The following is a 19,591-nucleotide window of genomic DNA, read 5'->3' on the forward strand; positions in this document are numbered from 1 at the left end:
ATAAATGACAACCAAATATCTTGTGATACACAATCTGCATTGAGTGCTTCCATTAGATATGTTAAATTATCATATTTTAATCGATATATTTCACAAATCATTTATTTTTTGATATTTTATATTTAGTCAATATTTGAAATAAAATAATTTCATGTATTAATTATACTATCTCTTAATAAAGAGAAATATTCCTAAAAACAACTTAATCAAGTGCTTTACTAACGATTTCTTGAATAAATTGATTATCTCTTATTCCCTTAATATCATCTAGTCTACAGAATGTGTAGTTATTCTGACATGGCTCGATTCGACACTCAAATTCATCAATAATACTTTGCATTCCATTTTTCTTAAGTAAATCTTCAATCTGGCCAACAAGCTCATCTGCAGATATTCTGTTATCAGGTTCTTCAGCTTTTGTCTGAGAAACAATGTTAAGAAATTCGTTTTTTAAGTCATCATCCTCGAGATACTTAAGAATGTATTTTCCGAATGTAGCTCCTATTGAATAGATATCGGATTTTTTAGTATTTGGTACTTCTTTGATTTCTGGAGCAGAATATTTACTTATTATTCTTGAACTGGCATCAGGATTGTTGGTGGAATATTCTAGATCTCCTAATGAAGCATTCCTATTTATATCAATGAAAATGTTACGAGGAGAGATATCGCGATGAATATAACCATTTTTGTGAAGGTATTGTAAGCCTCGGGCGCATTGATAGAAAAATCGAGCTATGTCTTCTGTTACAATGCAATTGTTCTTTGTAAAATTCTTTAAATCGCCATTAGGAAAGAATTCTTGATAAAACTCGAGTTCATTATCAATGTTCTCAACATAGTATAACTGAATGATTGAAGGAAATCTCAAATTCATTCTGTTAGTTTGATATGGCAAATCACTAATCACAACGCGTTTCTTTGTGTAGAAATTCTCCGTCGCATAATGAAATAACAATTGAATATTTCCCGAACTTAGATCTGTGATGTTGTTGCCATCTGTTACGAACTTATTGGCATCCATTTTAAAAATTTTCCGCCAAAATATTTTAGGGCATTGTTCATCACTTTTTTCAGTAAAAGGCTAATATCTGTATAACAAAGTAGTCCCACAAAAAGTAACACCCTTCTTCTTTTTTCATAGAGTTACTGATCGCTTCCTTTCTGCTCGTCATACTGGAAATGAGAAAAATGATTAGTGCAACCTAATTTATTACTCCAATTGGCAACTTTCCTGTATAGTATACTTAGTTGTATTGTCAGTTATTCTCCAGCATTATGCAATTTAAAATCAACTTCGAAAATGTTATAATAATGATATACACTATGATCATAATCTATTTATAGTATGAAATGAAACAAATTTAATCACATTTGAGAAATCAAAATTTAATTCAATCAATTCATTCTACTTTATAAGAATATATTAAAAGTTATGTAATAAGGCCGTCAGCAAATTCATTCGTTTCTTCGACGGTTTTTTCTTGCCTTCGACACTTTTTTCGGGGGACTGTACTTTGCTTTTTGAAACTGAAAGATGCTTAAATTGAGATCTTCGAAACAATTGTCCTAAATTCCGGAACTCGACAAGAAAAGTTCAGTGTTGTCAATAAGATCTAATAAATATCATATGAAATTAAATTTTGGTACTTGATGAATGAATAAAAATTTATTCAAAAAAAATTAACTTTATTTTTTGCAGAAATGGTTGAGAGAAAATACCCAAATATATCAAGAAATTATTTTCATGCAATTGATAATAAATATTCTCTTACTGCTCCATACGAACAATCAAGTGCTGTTTTTCCACGTTTATTCTTTACATATTTATCAGCTCCAACAGATATAAGATATTTAACAACTTCAAGTTTACCATTTTCTGATGCCGAAATTAGTGGAGTGGATCCATAATTATCCTTTGCTTCTTTATCAGCTCCAACTGAGATAAGATATTTAACAACTGCAAGTTTACCAAATACTGATGCCGAAATTAGTGGAGTGGATCCATAATTATCCTTTGCTTCTTTATCAGCTCCAACTGAGATAAGATATTTAACAACTTCAAGTTTACCAAATACTGATGCCGAAATTAGTGGAGTATATCCAGAATCATCCCTTACTTCTTTGTCACAGCCACAATCAATGAGAGATTTAAGAAGTTTCAGATTTCCTCTTATTGATGCTTCATGAAGTACAGTTCTCAGCAAGCCTTTCTTTTCATAAAGTCTTTCTTCACATGCTTTTTGCATCATTTTTTAGTTCCTTCTTCTGAAATTTCATTAAGGAATTGGTAGTGTTCATCGATAGATTTAGAATTTTTAATGTAGGGAATTAACGAAAGAAATTCTTTTGGGAAATCGTCTTCTTCTTTTCCTTTAGTTGAAGATCGAAGAGTTTGTAATTCTTTCTCAATGTTTTCTTTTTCTTTTTGAACTTGATTTAAATTTGTTTGAAGTTTTTCGATTTTATTTGTTGAATCGGAGATATCCTTTTGTACACGATCTAAAATGCCAATGACGCCATCTAATATCCTCATGTTCATGTATTTGTGAACTGATTTCAGAGTTGAAATGGCATCTTATAAGTTATTGATGGAAATATTTGCTTTTCGAGTGCAGATAAATAATTCACATGCTTTGACATGAGAACGGGATTGATTAAGAAGAGTGTTGAAGTCATCTGAAGTTAATTTCGCATATTTCATGATTGTTTTGATGTCGTTTACCTCGAATGTATCAAAAAGACTATTATTTTCAATATAATCTTTTATATGAGCGCCAGCGTATTCGTAATTCAGCTCAATTCCTCCACTCATTAAAAAATGCCATCAATTAAATTTCATTTTGTAAATTTTTTATCATGGAAAGGTATTAATATGTGGATATGCCAATATGTATCTACACATCCATTTTTGCATGATTTCTATTTACCTCAAATTTTCAATTTCCCTGAGATCAAAAATTTGATTATAACCGAGTCAGATTTTAGCATTTGTTCATCATAGTATTACCATTATAAAGGTTCTTTGATATCTTATACTTCCATATCAGTGCTGGTCTCTATTGTATTTCAAATAGTTCTATAATTTGAAAAAAAAATTCTCCATATTGAGTTGCAAAAGTAAAAAATTGAGGGTATCCTCATTCAATGATATAGAATTTTTAACTTACCCACAGCATTAAATATTATTGCCTCAATCAACAGTTTCTTTATAAAAAGAATTTTCCATAAAGATATCTTTAATATTGGAAAATTAAGAAGTAAATTCAATAAATGATGCTTGAACATTAAAACCAAAATGAATTAAAGGTTATAAAATACAATTGTTTAACCAATAAATAAAAAAATATACAAAATCAAAAATAATTTTTTTTGTTTCACTTATCATTCGCTCTTACACGAGCAACAATCTCATTGATATGATAGTGAGTTTGCATATCCTCGTAGCAGTGGTCAGGAGGTGGCGGAGGTATTGCATCGAACACAGAACACAACAAAGAAGGTAATTCTTTATCATCACCTTCCCCTTCACTGTATGTCGATGAGTAACTGTATGAGTACTCTTCTTCCTCCTCTGGTTCTTCCAATTCCTTGGAAATCATCAATTCTCGCGATTGAGGGTTAGAAGTTGGAGCAGGAATGTTCACAACGATGCTCCTGTACTTAGGAGCCCTATCTGATGGGATTAACTTGACTGTTTCTTGGGGAACTTCGATTGATGAATCTCCAGATCCGATTTTTCTGATTAGAGCTGCAATTTCTTCGTGCTTTCCTTGTGGGAAGAATACAGAAGTATCGTAAATGATTTTGAGGGCAATTCCTCGTTTTTTCAGCTGTTTGAGGAATTTAATCAAATCTTCTGCTTGGATACTTGTATAATCGATGTTGATGCACTGTACAACTCTATTATTCATCAAAGCGGTATCCAGAGCATCAAGAAGTTCACCGTCAAACTGTTGGGAGCTCAAATCAAGAGATTTGATGGATCTGTTGTTGGAAATCGCTCGGTATATCTGCATTGCGACCTCCTTTGGCATGGACTTCGGAGTACCCTTAATAATCAACGTTTCGATGGTTTCATTTATTGAAATAAAATCGCAAACGTCATTTAAGCTCTGATCATCATTAGTATATCCGCTGAATGAGAAAAGCCTCAAATCACGTCTCGATTCAAGGAATTTAAGGAACTGTCCGTTGATAGGATTCGAATCCCAATAAAGACCTTCTAGTTCTGGGCATTCTACGGAAGCGATGCGATCAAAGGCCGATCCCCATGTATCCGATGAGTTGATTATTCGACTCAAGTGTAATGTCATTGGATGTTTTGAATTATTAACGACAGTTAGGATATTTGGAATGAAAGATACGTCCATCTTGATGTCATTCATCACGACCTCCTTGATGGAAGACGGGAACTTCGCTGCTTTTGAGACATTTGTCAAACATAAGTTTCCACTTATGTCCAGCTTCTCAATTTTGCAGTCAACGAGCTTTAGAAGGCTTTTTATCACTGTTATGACTTCAGTTTCACAGTTGGTGAATGAAAGATTTATAATATTTTTGCAAACTTGGGTAGAAGTAAGGATATACATTTCCGGAAAGCCATCAATTACTAAGTTTCTTATCATATTGAAGTTTTCGGATGATTCTACGCTTGTCAGGAAGATTTTTAGTACTCTTCTTGACATTGATTTTGAAAGAGTAAGGGAAGTAAGGGAAATAGCGTCGACAATTTTATCTAGAATATGTATGTATGAATCTCTGATTTCGTTATTGCGAAAAACTAGTTCTGAAAGTGCACAATATTGATTTGACCGAAAAGCTTCGTATAAAGATATTGCAGTTTCATCAAACTTCTCACTAGTTACGATACTCTTGAGGTTTTGGCTATGAGCAAGTAAGGATGAAACAAATTTCCAATTTGTATGTTCTCCTGAGGGAGGAATGATGATTTTTTCAAGAGTTGTATCTACTTCGAGGGCTTGTATTGCAAATCTATCGATGGCTTGGAAATTTTGGAATTCAGTGCAGTCAAATGTATGTGAATCTGTTTTTAAATAATCAGCAAAAACTTTGATATATGAAGGTTTAAGCTCGAACGCCTCGCTGAACATTAAAGCTCTGAATCTTCGTAGTGCACATAATTTTGTTCCGGTAAATCCTTCAGGATCATCTTCATTAATATTTATCACCGGGAGTTCTTCTTTTGTTAGGATACTTCTGGCAAATTTGGCAAGAATTATTGCTAAATTCTTTGCTGAAGGATGCTCAAATGTAATTTGCCCTTTCTCAAATGACAAATCGATAATATCATCTGATGGATGTGTAAATTTAAGCATTTCAAACCAAGAAAACTTCCTTGATAAGGCGGGCTCTTTGGAAAATGGACGCGGTTTGTATAAATTAATTGAACCTTCGCGGCATATTAAAAGTCTCTTGTCTTTTCCGCCTTTTGTATTGATTTTTTCACCCCAAACGCTACAGAATATCACTTCCGTATTGTCTTTGGTAATATCTATCTGGGAGGTATTGCCACCATAGTCATTATTAGTTGACATCCCTCCTGAGGATTTTGATAAAGAATAAAATTCGTGAAATTATTTTTTTTGATAGATTATCAATTTTCTTCAACATAAGCATGGAAACAAAGTAATTTTCAAATAATAATTGAGGAATATGATTATTTACACTATTCGAAATTTGAGTCCATTTCAATTCAATTTTTGAATACTTTTCTGAGAAGAAACGGAATGATAATAAATATGGAAAATATTGGTGCAAAATTCCGGCCTTCCGATATTTTGTCATCATAAAGGATCTCAATTCCTCTTGTCTAGAACATGGAAAAATGATTATTTCGAATTTTTGATGGATAATTGACATTGGATCACATAAAAAGTGCCTCAGCATCTCACCTAATTTACAATTAAATAGAAAACGTATATAATATTGATTTGTACCTAATGCCAATGTTCTTTAATTTCTTTTTGAGTAATCTCAAAAGGTGGATATATGCAAAGAATGCATTGATGAGATCAAACTAAGGGATCATATTTGTTTTCTGTGATTTTAGCTCATTCTACTCTATTCAAATATATCAATATTTTCCATTCTTTCTCTTTGTGAATATTTACTATATCAGGAGGCATATATCAATGATACATAATAATCTTGAATCTTCATTAGGGAAAGAAATAGTAAAAGGACAATATAGTGCTGATATCAATGCAAAAAAAAAGTCATGGAGAAACAACTCTTCATTGTAGTTTAAAAAGTAAAAGAGGGGAATCTACAAATGCTTTCGCATTACAAGAAAATAAATAATATAGAAGGAAAAGAAGAAAATGAAGTTAATTCATGATGTGTGAATATGTTTTTGGCTTTTGCTTAAAAATTTCATATCAAGTAATTATCAAAAAATTTTTATGATAATTCTGCATGGAGAAGTATTCGTTATTCTATGAAAGAAGATGTTCAATTGCTTCTAAGCCATCAGTCATTGTTGCGTAATAAAGAGCTGTTTGTCCATCAATTACTTTTTCATTGATATTTTATACAATTAGAAAGAAACTATAATTTTAATCCACCAATTTATAGAAAGCGATATACTTTTGTACCAAGTAGAGGAAGTTCTACATTTTTATTACTATTATATTATTTGCTGCTCAATGAAGAGTTGTTTTTCATTGATATTTGCATCAGGTGAAATGAAATATTCGCAAAGCGAAGATATACTTAACATCACTTAATAATCTAAAAATGATTCAAGATTATTATGCATTTTGGCCAAAATTCAAAATCAATGAGACAATTGAATATTCAATATTTTCTTTATATATAAAGATAATTCTCTTGATAAGAATTGTCCCTTTAAATTGCAACGTCACAATGCTGCCAAGACAAAGGTTCTTCATAATCCTTTACCATTTATCATCTTAGGAAGGAAATTGTTGCAAAATTTAGATTTTTTTTTCTCTCATTTCAAAATTTGTTCATAGATAAGGTATATGATATTTATACAATAACGATAGTATATTCAAAAATTAATCCAAAAAGTTTTTAGTTTGTAATATCAAATTCGTAAGTTTCTGAAATATTGTATGTGATGTCATACACCTTGAAGTTTCCACGGAGGTTAACCAACTTTCCTGGAAGTTGTTCGCGCCAGAAATTATCTGAATCACTGGAACCTGCATTTGGCACAAAGTCCCATGGGTCAACTCCAAAATAATATGCCGAAGCAGTAACATGTGTTCCGCAATCAGTAGGTTTATACGTTGCAACGTAATTCATTTTGCCGCAAAAATTACCAAGTGTGTCACATTGGAAGCAAATGTGTTGCTTGAATCCAGTCTTAGATTCAATGGTACCTGCCGGATGTGTCGCTATTTTTTGTTTTATTTCATCACGAATTAATTTAGCGGCAGTGGAGTTTGCAAACATCATGTTGTCTCTATATTTAGTGGACTCACGAATTTCTTCGAAAACTCCAGGTCCAGCAGGGACTGTTTTTCCTGTTCCCGATCTTCCGTGAATGATTGCATCAGCAAGATTGTTAATAACAGAAAGCTCCTTTCCATCTTTGAATAACACAGTAAGAATGAGTGAAAGCATACTTGAGCGACATAACGCTGCGGAGAAAAGCAAAAACAACATTCAATATTTCTGATACAAAATTCAAAAGGGTAAATTTTCTTGTGGAAATAGAAAGAGCATATTCTAAAAATAGTATCTATGAAAGTGTATAATCCCATAGTACGATTATTTATCTGAAAAAATATTGTAAAGTTGCATCTGTTTACAATTGTAAAGCGGCATATTTGTCATATGCTTGCAGCCAAATCGCAAAAAAGGTTATAATCTCATGGTAGACCACAGCTAGAGTCACCGCCGACTATCCACTTGCTGGTATGCTACGCAGCCTTTGATATGGCCAATCATACTTCTGTTCCATCCATATAAGCAAGTGATTTCGGCATTGCTTGAGCTCTCTATATGATGGCGATAAAAATTGAATAGGGTACCATGATTGAAAAAAGGAGTTTAGATAAAATCTAATGAATCATTTTAACCAAAATTAGTGTACAGCGAGTTTTTTTAGAATATACGATCTGTTGTTAATATATGTACTATAGAGTTGATATCTTCCATCTCGATATTTGCACCATGTGAAATAAGAAGTTCGAATGTTTCTTTACTATTATTCATTGCTGCAATATGAAGGGCAGTTAGTCCATTATTATCTGTTTCATTGATATTTGCACCATGTGAAATAAAAAGTTCGGCTGTTACTTTACTATTATGTTATGCTGCAATATGAAGGGCAGTTTCTCCATCGTTATCTTTTTCATTGATATTTGCACCATGTGAAATAAGAAGTTCGGCTGTTTCTTTGCTATTAAAATATGATGCATATTGAAGGGCAGTTAGTCCATCGTTATCTTTTTCATTGATATTTGCACCATACGAAATAAGAAGCTCGGCTGTTTCTTTGCTATTATTTTCTGCTGCTCTATGAAGAGCGGTATTTCCATCATTATCTTTTTCATTGATATTTGCACCATGTGAAATAAGAAGTTCGGCTGTTACTTTACTATTAAAATATGATGCAATATGAAGTGCGGTTTCTCCATCGTTATCTTTTTCATTGATATTTGCACCATGTGAAATAAGAAGTTCGGCTGTTTCTTTGCTATTAAAATATGATGCATATTGAAGGGCAGTTAGTCCATCGTTATCTTTTTCATTGATATTTACACCATACGAAATAAGAAGTTCGGCTGTTTCTTTGCTATTTTTTTCTGCTGCTCTATGAAGAGCGGTATTTCCTTTAATATCTTTTTCATTGATATTTGCACCATGTGAAATAAGAAGTTCGGCTGTTACTTTACTATTAAAATATGATGCATATTGAAGGGCAGTTAGTCCATTTATATCTTTTTCATTGATATTTGCACCATACGAAATAAGAAGCTCGGCTGTTTCTTTGCTATTATTTTCTGCTGCTCTATGAAGAGCGGTATTTCCATCATTATTCTTTTCATCGATATTTGCACCATGTGAAATAAGAAGTTCGGCTGTTACTTTACTATTAAAATATGATGCAATATGAAGTGCGGTTTCTCCATCGTTATCTTTTTCATTGATATTTACACCATACGAAATAAGAAGTTCGGTTATTTCTTTATTGTTTTTGAATGTCGCAAAATGAAGAGCGGTATTTCCTTTAATATCTTTTTCATTGATATTTGCACCATGTGAAATAAGAAGTTCGGCTGTTACTTTACTATTAAAATATGATGCATATTGAAGGGCAGTTAGTCCATTATTATCTGTTTCATTGATATTTACACCATGTGAAATAAGAAGTTCGGCTGTTTCTTTGCTATTTTTTTCTGCTGCTCTATGAAGAGCGGTTTGTCCATCATTATTCTTTTCATCGATATTTGCACCATGTGAAATAAGAAGTTCGGTTATTTCTTTATTGTTTTTGAATGCTGCTCTATGAAGGGCAGTTAGTCCATCGTTATCTTTTTCATTGATATTTGCACCATACGAAATAAGAAGTTCGGTTATTTCTTTATTGTTTTTGAATGCTGAAAGATGAAGAGCAGTATTTCCTTTAATATCTTTTTCATTGATATTTGCACCATGTGAAATAAGAAGTTCGGCTGTTACTTTACTATTAAAATATGATGCATATTGAAGGGCAGTTTCTCCATCGTTATCTTTTTCATTGATATTTGCACCATGTGAAATAAGAAGTTCGGCTGTTTCTTTGCTATTTTTTTCTGCTGCTCTATGAAGAGCGGTTTGTCCATCATTATTCTTTTCATCGATATTTGCACCATGCGAAATAAGAAGTTCGGTTATTTCTTTATTGTTTTTGAATGCTGAAAGAGGAAGAGCGGTATTTCCTTTAATATCTTTTTCATTGATATTTGCACCATGTGAAATAAGAAGTTCGGCTGTTTCTTTGCTATTTTTTTCTGCTGCTCTATGAAGAGCGGTTTGTCCATCATTATTCTTTTCATCGATATTTGCACCATGCGAAATAAGAAGTTCGGTTATTTCTTTATTGTTTTTGAATGCTGAAAGATGAAGAGCGGTATTTCCATCATTATCTTTTTCATTGATATTTACACCATGTGAAATAAGAAGTTCGGCTGTTTCTTTACTATTAAAATATGATGCAATATGAAGGGCAGTTAGTCCATTATTATCTGTTTCATTGATATTTACACCATACGAAATAAGAAGTTCGGCTGTTTCTTTGCTATTTTTTTCTGCTGCTCTATGAAGAGCGGTATTTCCTTTAATATCTTTTTCATTGATATTTGCACCATACGAAATAAGAAGCTCGGCTGTTTCTTTGCTATTATTTTCTGCTGCTCTATGAAGAGCGGTATTTCCATCATTATCTTTTTCATTGATATTTGCACCATGTGAAATAAGAAGTTCGGTTATTTCTTTATTGTTTTTGAATGCTGCTCTATGAAGGGCAGTTAGTCCATCGTTATCTTTTTCATTGATATTTGCACCATGTGAAATAAGAAGTTCGGCTGTTACTTTACTATTAAAATATGATGCATATTGAAGGGCAGTTAGTCCATTATTATCTGTTTCATTGATATTTACACCATACGAAATAAGAAGTTCGGCTGTTTCTTTGCTATTTTTTTCTGCTGCTCTATGAAGAGCGGTATTTCCTTTAATATCTTTTTCATTGATATTTGCACCATGTGAAATAAGAAGTTCGGCTGTTTCTTTGCTATTATTTTCTGCTGCTCTATGAAGGGCAGTTAGTCCATCGTTATCTTTTTCATTGATATTTGCACCATGTGAAATAAGAAGTTCGGCTGTTTCTTTACTATTATTCATTGCTGCAATATGAAGGGCAGTTAGTCCATTATTATCTGTTTCATTGATATTTACACCATACGAAATAAGAAGTTCGGCTGTTTCTTTATTGTTTTTGAATGCTGCTCTATGAAGAGCGATATTTCCTTTAATATCTTTTTCATTGATATTTGCACCATGCGAAATAAGAAGTTCGGTTATTTCTTTATTGTTTTTGAATGTCGCAAAATGAAGAGCGGTATTTCCTTTAATATCTTTTTCATTGATATTTGCACCATACGAAATAAGAAGCTCGGTTATTTCTTTATTGTTTTTGAATGTCGCAAAATGAAGAGCGGTATTTCCTTTAATATCTTTTTCATTGATATTTGCACCATACGAAATAAGAAGCTCGGCTGTTTCTTTGCTATTATTTTCTGCTGCAATATGAAGAGGGGTTTTCCAGTCTTTATCTTTTTCATTGATATTTGCACCATGTGAAATAAGAAGTTCGGCTGTTACTTTACTATTAGATCTTGCTGCATAATAAAGGGCAGTTAGTCCATTATTATCTTTTTCATTGATATTTGCACCATGTGAAATAAGAAGTTCGGCTGTTTCTTTACTATTAAAATATGATGCACAATGAAGGGCAGTTTGTCCATTTTGTTTTTTAATATTGATGCCTTTAACTCTTAAAAAAAATATTCTGAAAATGATGGGATATTAAACATCGTTGAATGGATGAAACATTCGTTAAAATCATTAGTTTGATCGAAATACACCAAAAATGATTCAAGATTATCATATTTTCCACACAATAATAAATTGTTCTCTATTTTGTATTCATTCATCAAGAATGTAACAAAATCAATATTGTGAGAAATAATTGCATATTCCATGCATTTATCATATGGTTTTGCATATTCCATGCACTTACAATTTGGTTTTCTATATTTCAAACATTCGCTCATGATCTCTTGATTTCCTCCTAAAAATGATAATTGTAGACATAAATCAGTTATTTTTGGTTCAAATTTTGATCTTAATAACTTGAAACAATCGACTGCTCCATGGTAACAACATAATTCAAGTAATGAATATCCTTTTTTAGAGAATGGATATAAATGGCTTTTAAGTTTTTGATCTTCATCAAATTCTTCTCTTTCTGTGAAATATATGAATTTTCCTAAGTCATTAGTCATAATTGCTCTGTAAATTGAATTTTCTGAATGAATATCTCTATAATTTAGTTCTATTTCTTTGAAATCATCAGTCTTATCTAGTAGAATATCATATTCTTTATAAAACAAGAAGTTCGAAATACTTTTGATGTTGTTAACCTCTTTCACTTCATTATTATCATATATAAGTTTTGCGAGTTTCAAGTATGATTTTGTATAGCGGTTATTATACGGAATCACATTTAAAACACCTTTTATAATAGATTGCACATAATGCCTCTTTGAATCAATTAATTCTGTTTTGATCATTTCGTAAATTGAGTTTATTTCGTCTTCTTTTTCCGTTTTTAACCTATAAATTGCATTATATGAATCGATATAATATTTATAATAACTCCTCAATTTGCTGTATTCATTAGTATTAATGCCTTGAACAGACATTAAAAAAATTTAAATGTCATTTTTATAAAACTTCCAGCAAATTATGAATTATAGAGGATATATAAAAAAATAAAGCAACAAAATGAATTAAGTAGATGGGGAAATATTATATGAATGTGGAAAGTTTTTCTACGATAAATTTTCCACAATTTTTTTCAAATTTTCATATAGCTCTCTCAAATTTTGATAAGTCCAAAATCTTGATAATTTTTTGAGAGCAAAGTTCATCGGTGTATATTAATGGATCATGCCAGATTTTTTTGCATCAAACAGATCATTCTTTATATGAAAAATTACATAGGTATATTGGAATTATAAAATTTCCAACATTAATCTTAACATTAACATTCTCTGAATGATTATAATTAGGGAATTTTCGCCAATATTTGCATTCCAATTATACAAATAATACATGTTATCCGAATAAAATAATATTTTACAAACAAACAAGCTTTTTTCTAAAAATAATAATAACTACAAGACATCATCAACATTTGGTAACTCGTAGCTCTCTGGAGCAGATTTACAAGTTAATTGTTCATTGAAAATTTCCCAATAAGTATCGTAATTTGATCCGAAATGTTCTCCATTGGCAAGTCTGAGATGGTGGTTCACAGCTACTCTATCCTCTTTAACATCAAAGTTATGGCGTTTGTGGTTCACGTGATAAATAGGTGGACTCAAATTAAAAGTGACCGTATGGATTGATACGTTATTATTTAGAAATCCAACAAGCCAATTATCCCAATTATATCGTCCCATAATGAAAGGAGGAATCTTTTGGGGATCAAATGGCAAAACATCTGTTCTGAATGTAAATGTATCAACACCATAAGGACTATGATCAGAATGGTTACATTTCATGACAAAGTCATCAATTTCTTTTAAGAAATATTTAGATCCGTAATGTAATTCATTTAATAGCTCTGGTTTCAAGTCGAAATCAATTCTTTGACCAATCATTACTATTGGCTTATCCTTAAGTACAGCGTAAACTTGCTTAACTCGTGTGAGCCAACCTGATGATAAAACTATGTCACTGTTAATGAAACAAACATACTTGGATTCGACATACTGAATACCTTTAATAAACCATTCATCAATGTAAGGTATGCTTTTATGATCTGCTCGAATAGGACCAGCATAAATCACGCGATTTGGACCATATAACTTATCAAGTAGTGATGGAAACTTGTCAGTAGGGTCAAAATCACTTCTATATATGAATAACAGAACTCGACTTTTATTTGAGACTGATAACCAAGAATGAATTGCCAGTTTATTCCTTTCGAATATATTGCCGTTACTAAATTTCCTTGGAACAGTAATAAATGTTATATCTTCAAAGTTATTATATATCTTTTTCCGAGATCCTATTGGACGTGGACACAATGGATTCGTTTCTCGTGAAGAATAATAGCGCTTACATATTAAGAAATTAACAAGAATAACTATTGCTATACTTATACCATCAAAAATAAGAAATTTTCGAGGCAAATATTTCAATCTCTTCATTTATTTTTTTAAAAAGGGGGAAAGAATTTTTTTGATTGGGTGAATCTATTTTTGTTATTTCTTTATACACTAGAGTGCTGAAAAGCACCTTCTTAACGATATTAGCTTGCTTATCCCCATGTTTTGTTATAATCACATCAAATTCTCATTAAATAGGGAACATTTATAAAATTATTAAATTATTTATGCACAAATTATTATTTGCTTATAAAATATATACGTTTAGTAGTTTAAAGTTGAAACAATTGTTCCACCCCATTCAATAACTGTGAAGCCATCACGTTTGAATCTTGGAAGATCTTGTGGTTCAATTTCTTCAGGAATATCGAGAGGGAGAGCGGCAAAGAATACTCTGTTTATGTTCTGTGGCTTCGGTTCTACAGTCATTGGACACATCTCATCAAAGTTTTCGAACTGGAAGCATATTTTGACGAATTTGTAGGCGACAAGCTTGGGACACCAGTATGTAATGAAGTCACATATCTCAGCATCGTTGAGATTCATCATTTTAAGCTTGTCTTCGAAGAACTCAATGCTTTCTTGACCTTTAATTACGAAACCTCTTTCCATGTTAAGATTTGGATAGAAGAGTGTTTCCCAGAAGAGATATCTCATCTTCTTACCTCTATGTTTGATTTCTCCTGATGGATTGGCTTTAACTTTCCATGTACTTCCTTCATCGAAAGAAGGGTAAACAAATGAGAAAATACCATCATTGATTTTGATGTTAACATTCACATCCATTTCTTCCATAGGATATAAATATATTACTGGCTTTCCGCCACGATTTCGCCAAGCTAAATTAAGAATACTGCCTGGTTGGATATTATAATCTGATAAAGGATGATCATGTTGAATTTGTTTATTACCAGCCCTCAGCTTGTATTGATCCGCGGAAATACCTGTTGCCTTTTGAAATTGTTGGAAAAATTGTGTTGTATCCATATGTTTGATGTCGATACCTGATATTATGCATTCTGATCCAGAACATTTTAGTATCACTTCAAAACCACCACGACCAAATGAAACATAATTGGGAAGTTTTAATGGTCTAGAACTGGATTCGCATCTTCTTTCCTCAGTTTCATTTTGGCTTTCCAATTGTTTACCATTTTTATAAAATGAAAATATTTTAGTTAGAGTTGGAATTCCGAAAACAGAATTGAAAATTTCTTCAACTTCTTCAACTTCTTTTCTAGTCTTGAAATCAGCTATATGAGCACGACTCATCATCTTAAACATATCATCTTTACCATGATAATCTGCAAGATTTTTGAACAAATTAGAAAATTGAGTTGGAGTTAAAGTTGTAGAATTGAGAACTTTGCATATATGTAGAGGTTTTGTAGAAGATAAGAATGTATCATCATCAATATAATGGGATATGTTTTCACTAATAGCCTTCCAATCTACCTCCATTGTTTTAACAACACTGAAAATTTTAGATTTTTTTTCCACTTCAGAAATCAAGAGTCGAAATTTATCAGTTTGAGAACTTTACAAAATTTGCAAACTTTTACTCCACACTCAATGTGATACATGAATAACCTATTATCAGCCATATTAAAAATCGTTTCACTACTTTTAATTTTTCTACGACTTTTTCGGTGCTAAAAATTGAGAGCACTCCAGTTTGACAATATTTCCATTTGTAAACAACATGTATCAATAATAGTATTAAAAAAGCAAGAACGCATATAAAAATTCATACCTTTCTAACTGACTTATTAGTATTTTCTATTGTTATTTCCAAAAGAATTTCATAGATTGTGAGGAAAAAAGATTTATATATGGCACATCTTATTGATCATTTTCATATTAAAGTCTTAGTTAGTGGCAAACATAAAAGATTTAGGAAAATGGTCAATAAATCACAAATATTTGAACATCCATTTGAATTTCTAAAAAAATTATATAAATAGTTTTAAAATTCACGTTTACATATTCAGAAATAAAGAAATAAAAATAATAAGAATAAAAAAAATTATTTCGCTCTATAAATAAAGTTACTACAGTTTGTAAAGTAATGTAAGAACATTGGACATTGAGAATTTGTTAGCAATGTCTTTGCATGCCGCGACATTATCTTCAGACATCTTAACTCCCTTTTCGAGAAGGTAAAGAGCAGTTTTCTCGTCATGCTCTTCGATAGATGCAAGAAGAGGAACCTTTCCAACGTTATTTGGAGCGTTGTAATCGGCACCATTTGAGATTAAAATTTTGACAACGTCAAATCTCTTGTTTTTGCATGCAATGAAGACCGGTGTATTCATTTCGCCATCTCTCATATTGATGTCAACGCCGTTTTCGATCAATTCGTTGAGCATATCCATTAATCCATACATTGAGCAGTAGTGGATAGCAGCGAATCCCTTCTCATCGACCATAGAGACATCACACTTCTTTGAAAGGAAGGTTCTGGCGAGATCCATGAAACTTTTGATAATACACCTCAAAAACGGTGTTTGTAGCTTCTCATTTGCGATGTTCATATCTGCTCCATGACTGAGGAGGTAGTCGACAGCCTTGATTCTGTTGAAATCCGCACATAAATATAATGCAGTTTGTCCCTTAGCGTTTTGGAAGTTTATATCGGAGTTCTTCTCAAGGAGGAAGTCAGCAGTTTCGAAATTACCTGCAATAACTGCTTCCATGAAGGGGGTTTGGCGAATAAGATTTGTCCTTTCGACTGAAGATCCGAAATCAACAAGTAACTTACAGATTGAGGTGAAGCCATATCTGGAGGCTTCGATCAAAGCGTTCGAAAAGCTTTCGTCCGAATAATTGAGATCAGGAGCCGCAAAAACTTTTTCGAAAAACTGCTTGAAGTTAAACGATTCGGTTGCGGATGACCAGTTGTAGGAGTATGGAGGGAAATCTTTTGCGAGCTCGCGATATCCATCTAAGATATGTCGTTCAACAAGCTTGTTCATGGTTTCGGGTGATAGCTCGTACTTCTTAAAATCAAGGGCAGCAAGGATTTCTTGGTTTCCGCCTAAAAAGGCCTTATGATAATCCATTGAATGGATTTTGTGGCCTTTTTTGAGTAAAAACTTGAAAATGTTAGGAGAACCGACTTTGATTGAGAATGCGAGTGCTGCCCATTGGTCAGATTCGGAAAGGCTATCGTAAATTTCTTTGAATTTATCGAGATCGTCTTTGAAAACGACGTATTTCATTCCGCCTGATTTGCAATTGAGAACAATTTCCTCATCCGTAAGATTTTTGTGCTTATCGGGTATTTCTTTGTCAATAAAACCTCTTTTGATTAAAAATGTTTCCATTCCTCTAAGAATATCCACTTGTTTTCGATCCAATTGGACGTTCATAGAGCGTAATAGATTTGTAATAGTGTCGACATAGAATATCGTGAAAATCTTGCGTCTTTTTTGAATTGCCACGATCATCTTCAGGCATTCGGTAAGGGTGTAAACATTTTGGGCTATTGCATCTTTCATTATGTTAACAATTTCTTGAATACTGTTTTTATTGTGTTGGTAAAGGAGTTCTGAAATTAAAATATAATTATTGTAAATGGTGTTATATATGGACATATCTCGAATTCTTCCAACACCTGCACGAATTGCAATGACTAGTTCAATTGATGCTACCCAACTCTCCGCTTCTCTTTCATTTTCAGCGACAAAATGGAAAAATTTATGGGTATCTGATTCAACAGTGAAGCAGGGTTGGACTTTAAAGGTCTTATTCAAGAAGGGATACATGAATTTGTGGATCTGAATTTCGCCTTTAAATTCGCCATCTTTTCGGGTTAAATAGACCAGCTTATCATATGTTAGTTCGAGCCACCTTTCTTTAAAGTTTTTAATAATGTGGCCTTGCTTCTTGACGAGTCCTTCTTTAAATATTCCTTGCATAGAATGCCAAAAAAATATGTAAACTTTTGAAATACTGATTTCAGCGTTGGCATTCAATTCAATCGTAATCCAAATGATATCTTTACTACCATGAGCTCAATATTTTTATATCACGTGTAAAAAAATGCGAACTTTACACGTCAGATCATGTTCGGTGATTGGACAAAATCAATATTGTTGCGATTTACACTGTGTAAATCATTCAATAAGTCAAACCCCCATAAAGTGAAAAAAGATGTAAAAAAAAGATAATTATTACCAACATATGAATACAAATATGGCCATTTTTATCCAAATAAAATTGAGCCTATACAATTTCAATTGTTTATTTTTTACAATTTTCAATCCATCTAAAAAATGGAGTCAATCCTTTGCAACTATGAGCTCCGACACAATCTTATGAATCCAGGATATGGAGAAGTATTTTCAGCAATTCATAAAGGCACTCAAAATGAAGTTGCAATCAAAATGATTTCTAAAACATCAAATTACAAAATGGATATAATCAAAAACGATTTATGGGTGCGCCAGAAATTTGATAATCCATTTATTTCACAACTATTCGAAGTTATTGATTCAAAAGATTATATTTGTTTGGTTTTAGAATACTGTTCAAATGGAAATTTGGTCAAGGCAATAAGTGAAAGGGGAAAATTTAATGAAGAAGATGCAGCGACGGTCTTTACACAACTTCTTCTTGCGGTAAATTATTTACATAATTCGTGTCAAGTCATACACAGGAACATAAGATGCGAAAATATCATGTTCGATAGTCACAGAAACATAAAATTATCCGAGTTCGGATATTGTCAGCATTTAGAAAAAGAAGCAGTTTCAATAACACATTACGGCTCACCAGCTTATATAGCTCCAGAAGTAATACAAGGGAAACCTTATTCATTTGCAAGTGATGTATGGAGTTGCGGCATTGTTCTCTATGCAATGGTCTGTGGCCATCTTCCTTTTTATGATGTTGATTTATCTACGTTTACTCATAAGATATTATATATGGACATTACTTTTCCGATACATCTTTCCATCGGAATTAAAGATTTACTGAAGAAAATGCTTGCAAAGAATCCCGCTCACAGAATCAAAGCTGCAGATATATTTAAACATCCATTCTTATCTGATGCAGTTAATAAAATGCGTATCAAATTGCGAAAGGCAACTGTTGATACCGTTTCGATTTGTAGATCACTTGATGTTTTGGGATATGATTCTGATCAAATTCAATATGAAATAGAAAACGGTGAATCGTCTCCAGGTACAGTTGCCTATTACATACAATATAGAACCATACTGTCTTATGCAATAATGAACGCTAATTTAAAGGCATCAAGTTATTCAACGCTAAAAGTCAACCTTTTGCCAAAACTTCCACTCGCCAATAGCAGAAGAGAATCAGCTGATGTTATAATCAACTCGAATCTTTATAAACAAAAGAAGCCAAAGAGAAATTCAATTCTTATGAATATCTAACTCAGAACGCATTGATATCTCTTGAAATATCCATTATAATATATGGATTTTTGATTTCCAATTTTCTTCGTAAGTGATTCACGACCAATATTGGAAATAAATTTGGATCACATGTCCTGTGTTTTGGAGCTTGCCATTTAGATATTCATTATCACAGAAAGCAACAGCTAGCATACGATCCAGATTTTATGGCTTTACTTGTGTTATCGAACTGTGAGAATAAAATTTATCTATTTTTTTATTGAAAAAACC

At 32.2% G+C, this 19,591-nt stretch overlaps 11 protein-coding genes across 11 annotated transcripts; 1 reads left to right on the plus strand and 10 right to left on the minus strand.

Annotated features, from left to right (window-relative positions):
• Window positions 1-68: 68 nt before the first annotated feature.
• On the minus strand, window positions 69-1,290 carry TVAGG3_0939160 (protein serine/threonine kinase protein; the record flags this gene model as incomplete). The annotated part of the gene is made up of 1 exon (XM_001325769.1): window positions 203-1,024. The coding sequence occupies one exon, from the start codon at window positions 1,022-1,024 to the stop codon at window positions 203-205; it is 822 nt and encodes a 273-aa protein (XP_001325804.1).
• A 166-nt stretch (window positions 1,291-1,456) lies between these two features.
• Window positions 1,457-2,949, minus strand: TVAGG3_0939170 (ankyrin repeat protein family; the record flags this gene model as incomplete). Its single annotated transcript, XM_001325770.1, has 1 exon — window positions 1,746-2,249. One exon carries the CDS (start codon window positions 2,247-2,249, stop codon window positions 1,746-1,748), a length of 504 nt encoding a protein of 167 aa, XP_001325805.1.
• Window positions 2,950-3,310: 361 nt separating this feature from the next.
• On the minus strand, window positions 3,311-5,589 carry TVAGG3_0939180 (the record flags this gene model as incomplete). The annotated part of the gene is made up of 1 exon (XM_001325773.2): window positions 3,378-5,339. One exon carries the CDS (start codon window positions 5,337-5,339, stop codon window positions 3,378-3,380), a length of 1,962 nt encoding a protein of 653 aa, XP_001325808.1.
• A 1,306-nt stretch (window positions 5,590-6,895) lies between these two features.
• TVAGG3_0939190 (uncharacterized protein) lies at window positions 6,896-7,656 on the minus strand (the record flags this gene model as incomplete). The annotated part of the gene is made up of 1 exon (XM_001325774.1): window positions 7,060-7,656. One exon carries the CDS (start codon window positions 7,654-7,656, stop codon window positions 7,060-7,062), a length of 597 nt encoding a protein of 198 aa, XP_001325809.1.
• Window positions 7,657-8,020: 364 nt separating this feature from the next.
• On the minus strand, window positions 8,021-8,208 carry TVAGG3_0939200 (uncharacterized protein; the record flags this gene model as incomplete). The annotated part of the gene is made up of 1 exon (XM_001325775.2): window positions 8,098-8,208. One exon carries the CDS (start codon window positions 8,206-8,208, stop codon window positions 8,098-8,100), a length of 111 nt encoding a protein of 36 aa, XP_001325810.1.
• A 96-nt stretch (window positions 8,209-8,304) lies between these two features.
• On the minus strand, window positions 8,305-10,881 carry TVAGG3_0939210 (Ankyrin repeat family; the record flags this gene model as incomplete). Its single annotated transcript, XM_001325776.1, has 1 exon — window positions 8,305-10,881. The coding sequence occupies one exon, from the start codon at window positions 10,879-10,881 to the stop codon at window positions 8,305-8,307; it is 2,577 nt and encodes an 858-aa protein (XP_001325811.1).
• A 653-nt stretch (window positions 10,882-11,534) lies between these two features.
• Window positions 11,535-12,464, minus strand: TVAGG3_0939220 (protein of unknown function (DUF3447); the record flags this gene model as incomplete). The annotated part of the gene is made up of 1 exon (XM_001325777.1): window positions 11,535-12,464. The coding sequence occupies one exon, from the start codon at window positions 12,462-12,464 to the stop codon at window positions 11,535-11,537; it is 930 nt and encodes a 309-aa protein (XP_001325812.1).
• A 221-nt stretch (window positions 12,465-12,685) lies between these two features.
• On the minus strand, window positions 12,686-13,979 carry TVAGG3_0939230 (nucleotide-diphospho-sugar transferases family; the record flags this gene model as incomplete). Its single annotated transcript, XM_001325778.2, has 1 exon — window positions 12,939-13,979. One exon carries the CDS (start codon window positions 13,977-13,979, stop codon window positions 12,939-12,941), a length of 1,041 nt encoding a protein of 346 aa, XP_001325813.1.
• Window positions 13,980-14,201: 222 nt separating this feature from the next.
• TVAGG3_0939240 (ubiquitin-like family) lies at window positions 14,202-15,398 on the minus strand (the record flags this gene model as incomplete). The annotated part of the gene is made up of 1 exon (XM_001325779.1): window positions 14,202-15,398. One exon carries the CDS (start codon window positions 15,396-15,398, stop codon window positions 14,202-14,204), a length of 1,197 nt encoding a protein of 398 aa, XP_001325814.1.
• Window positions 15,399-15,903: 505 nt separating this feature from the next.
• Window positions 15,904-18,001, minus strand: TVAGG3_0939250 (spectrin binding; the record flags this gene model as incomplete). Its single annotated transcript, XM_001325780.1, has 1 exon — window positions 15,989-17,857. One exon carries the CDS (start codon window positions 17,855-17,857, stop codon window positions 15,989-15,991), a length of 1,869 nt encoding a protein of 622 aa, XP_001325815.1.
• A 351-nt stretch (window positions 18,002-18,352) lies between these two features.
• On the plus strand, window positions 18,353-19,339 carry TVAGG3_0939260 (protein serine/threonine kinase protein; the record flags this gene model as incomplete). Its single annotated transcript, XM_001325782.1, has 1 exon — window positions 18,353-19,339. One exon carries the CDS (start codon window positions 18,353-18,355, stop codon window positions 19,337-19,339), a length of 987 nt encoding a protein of 328 aa, XP_001325817.1.
• Window positions 19,340-19,591: the final 252 nt, after the last annotated feature.

Source organism: Trichomonas vaginalis, chromosome I (assembly GCF_026262505.1).
Source record: "Trichomonas vaginalis G3 chromosome I, whole genome shotgun sequence".
Classification (NCBI taxonomy): Eukaryota; Parabasalia; order Trichomonadida; family Trichomonadidae; genus Trichomonas; species Trichomonas vaginalis.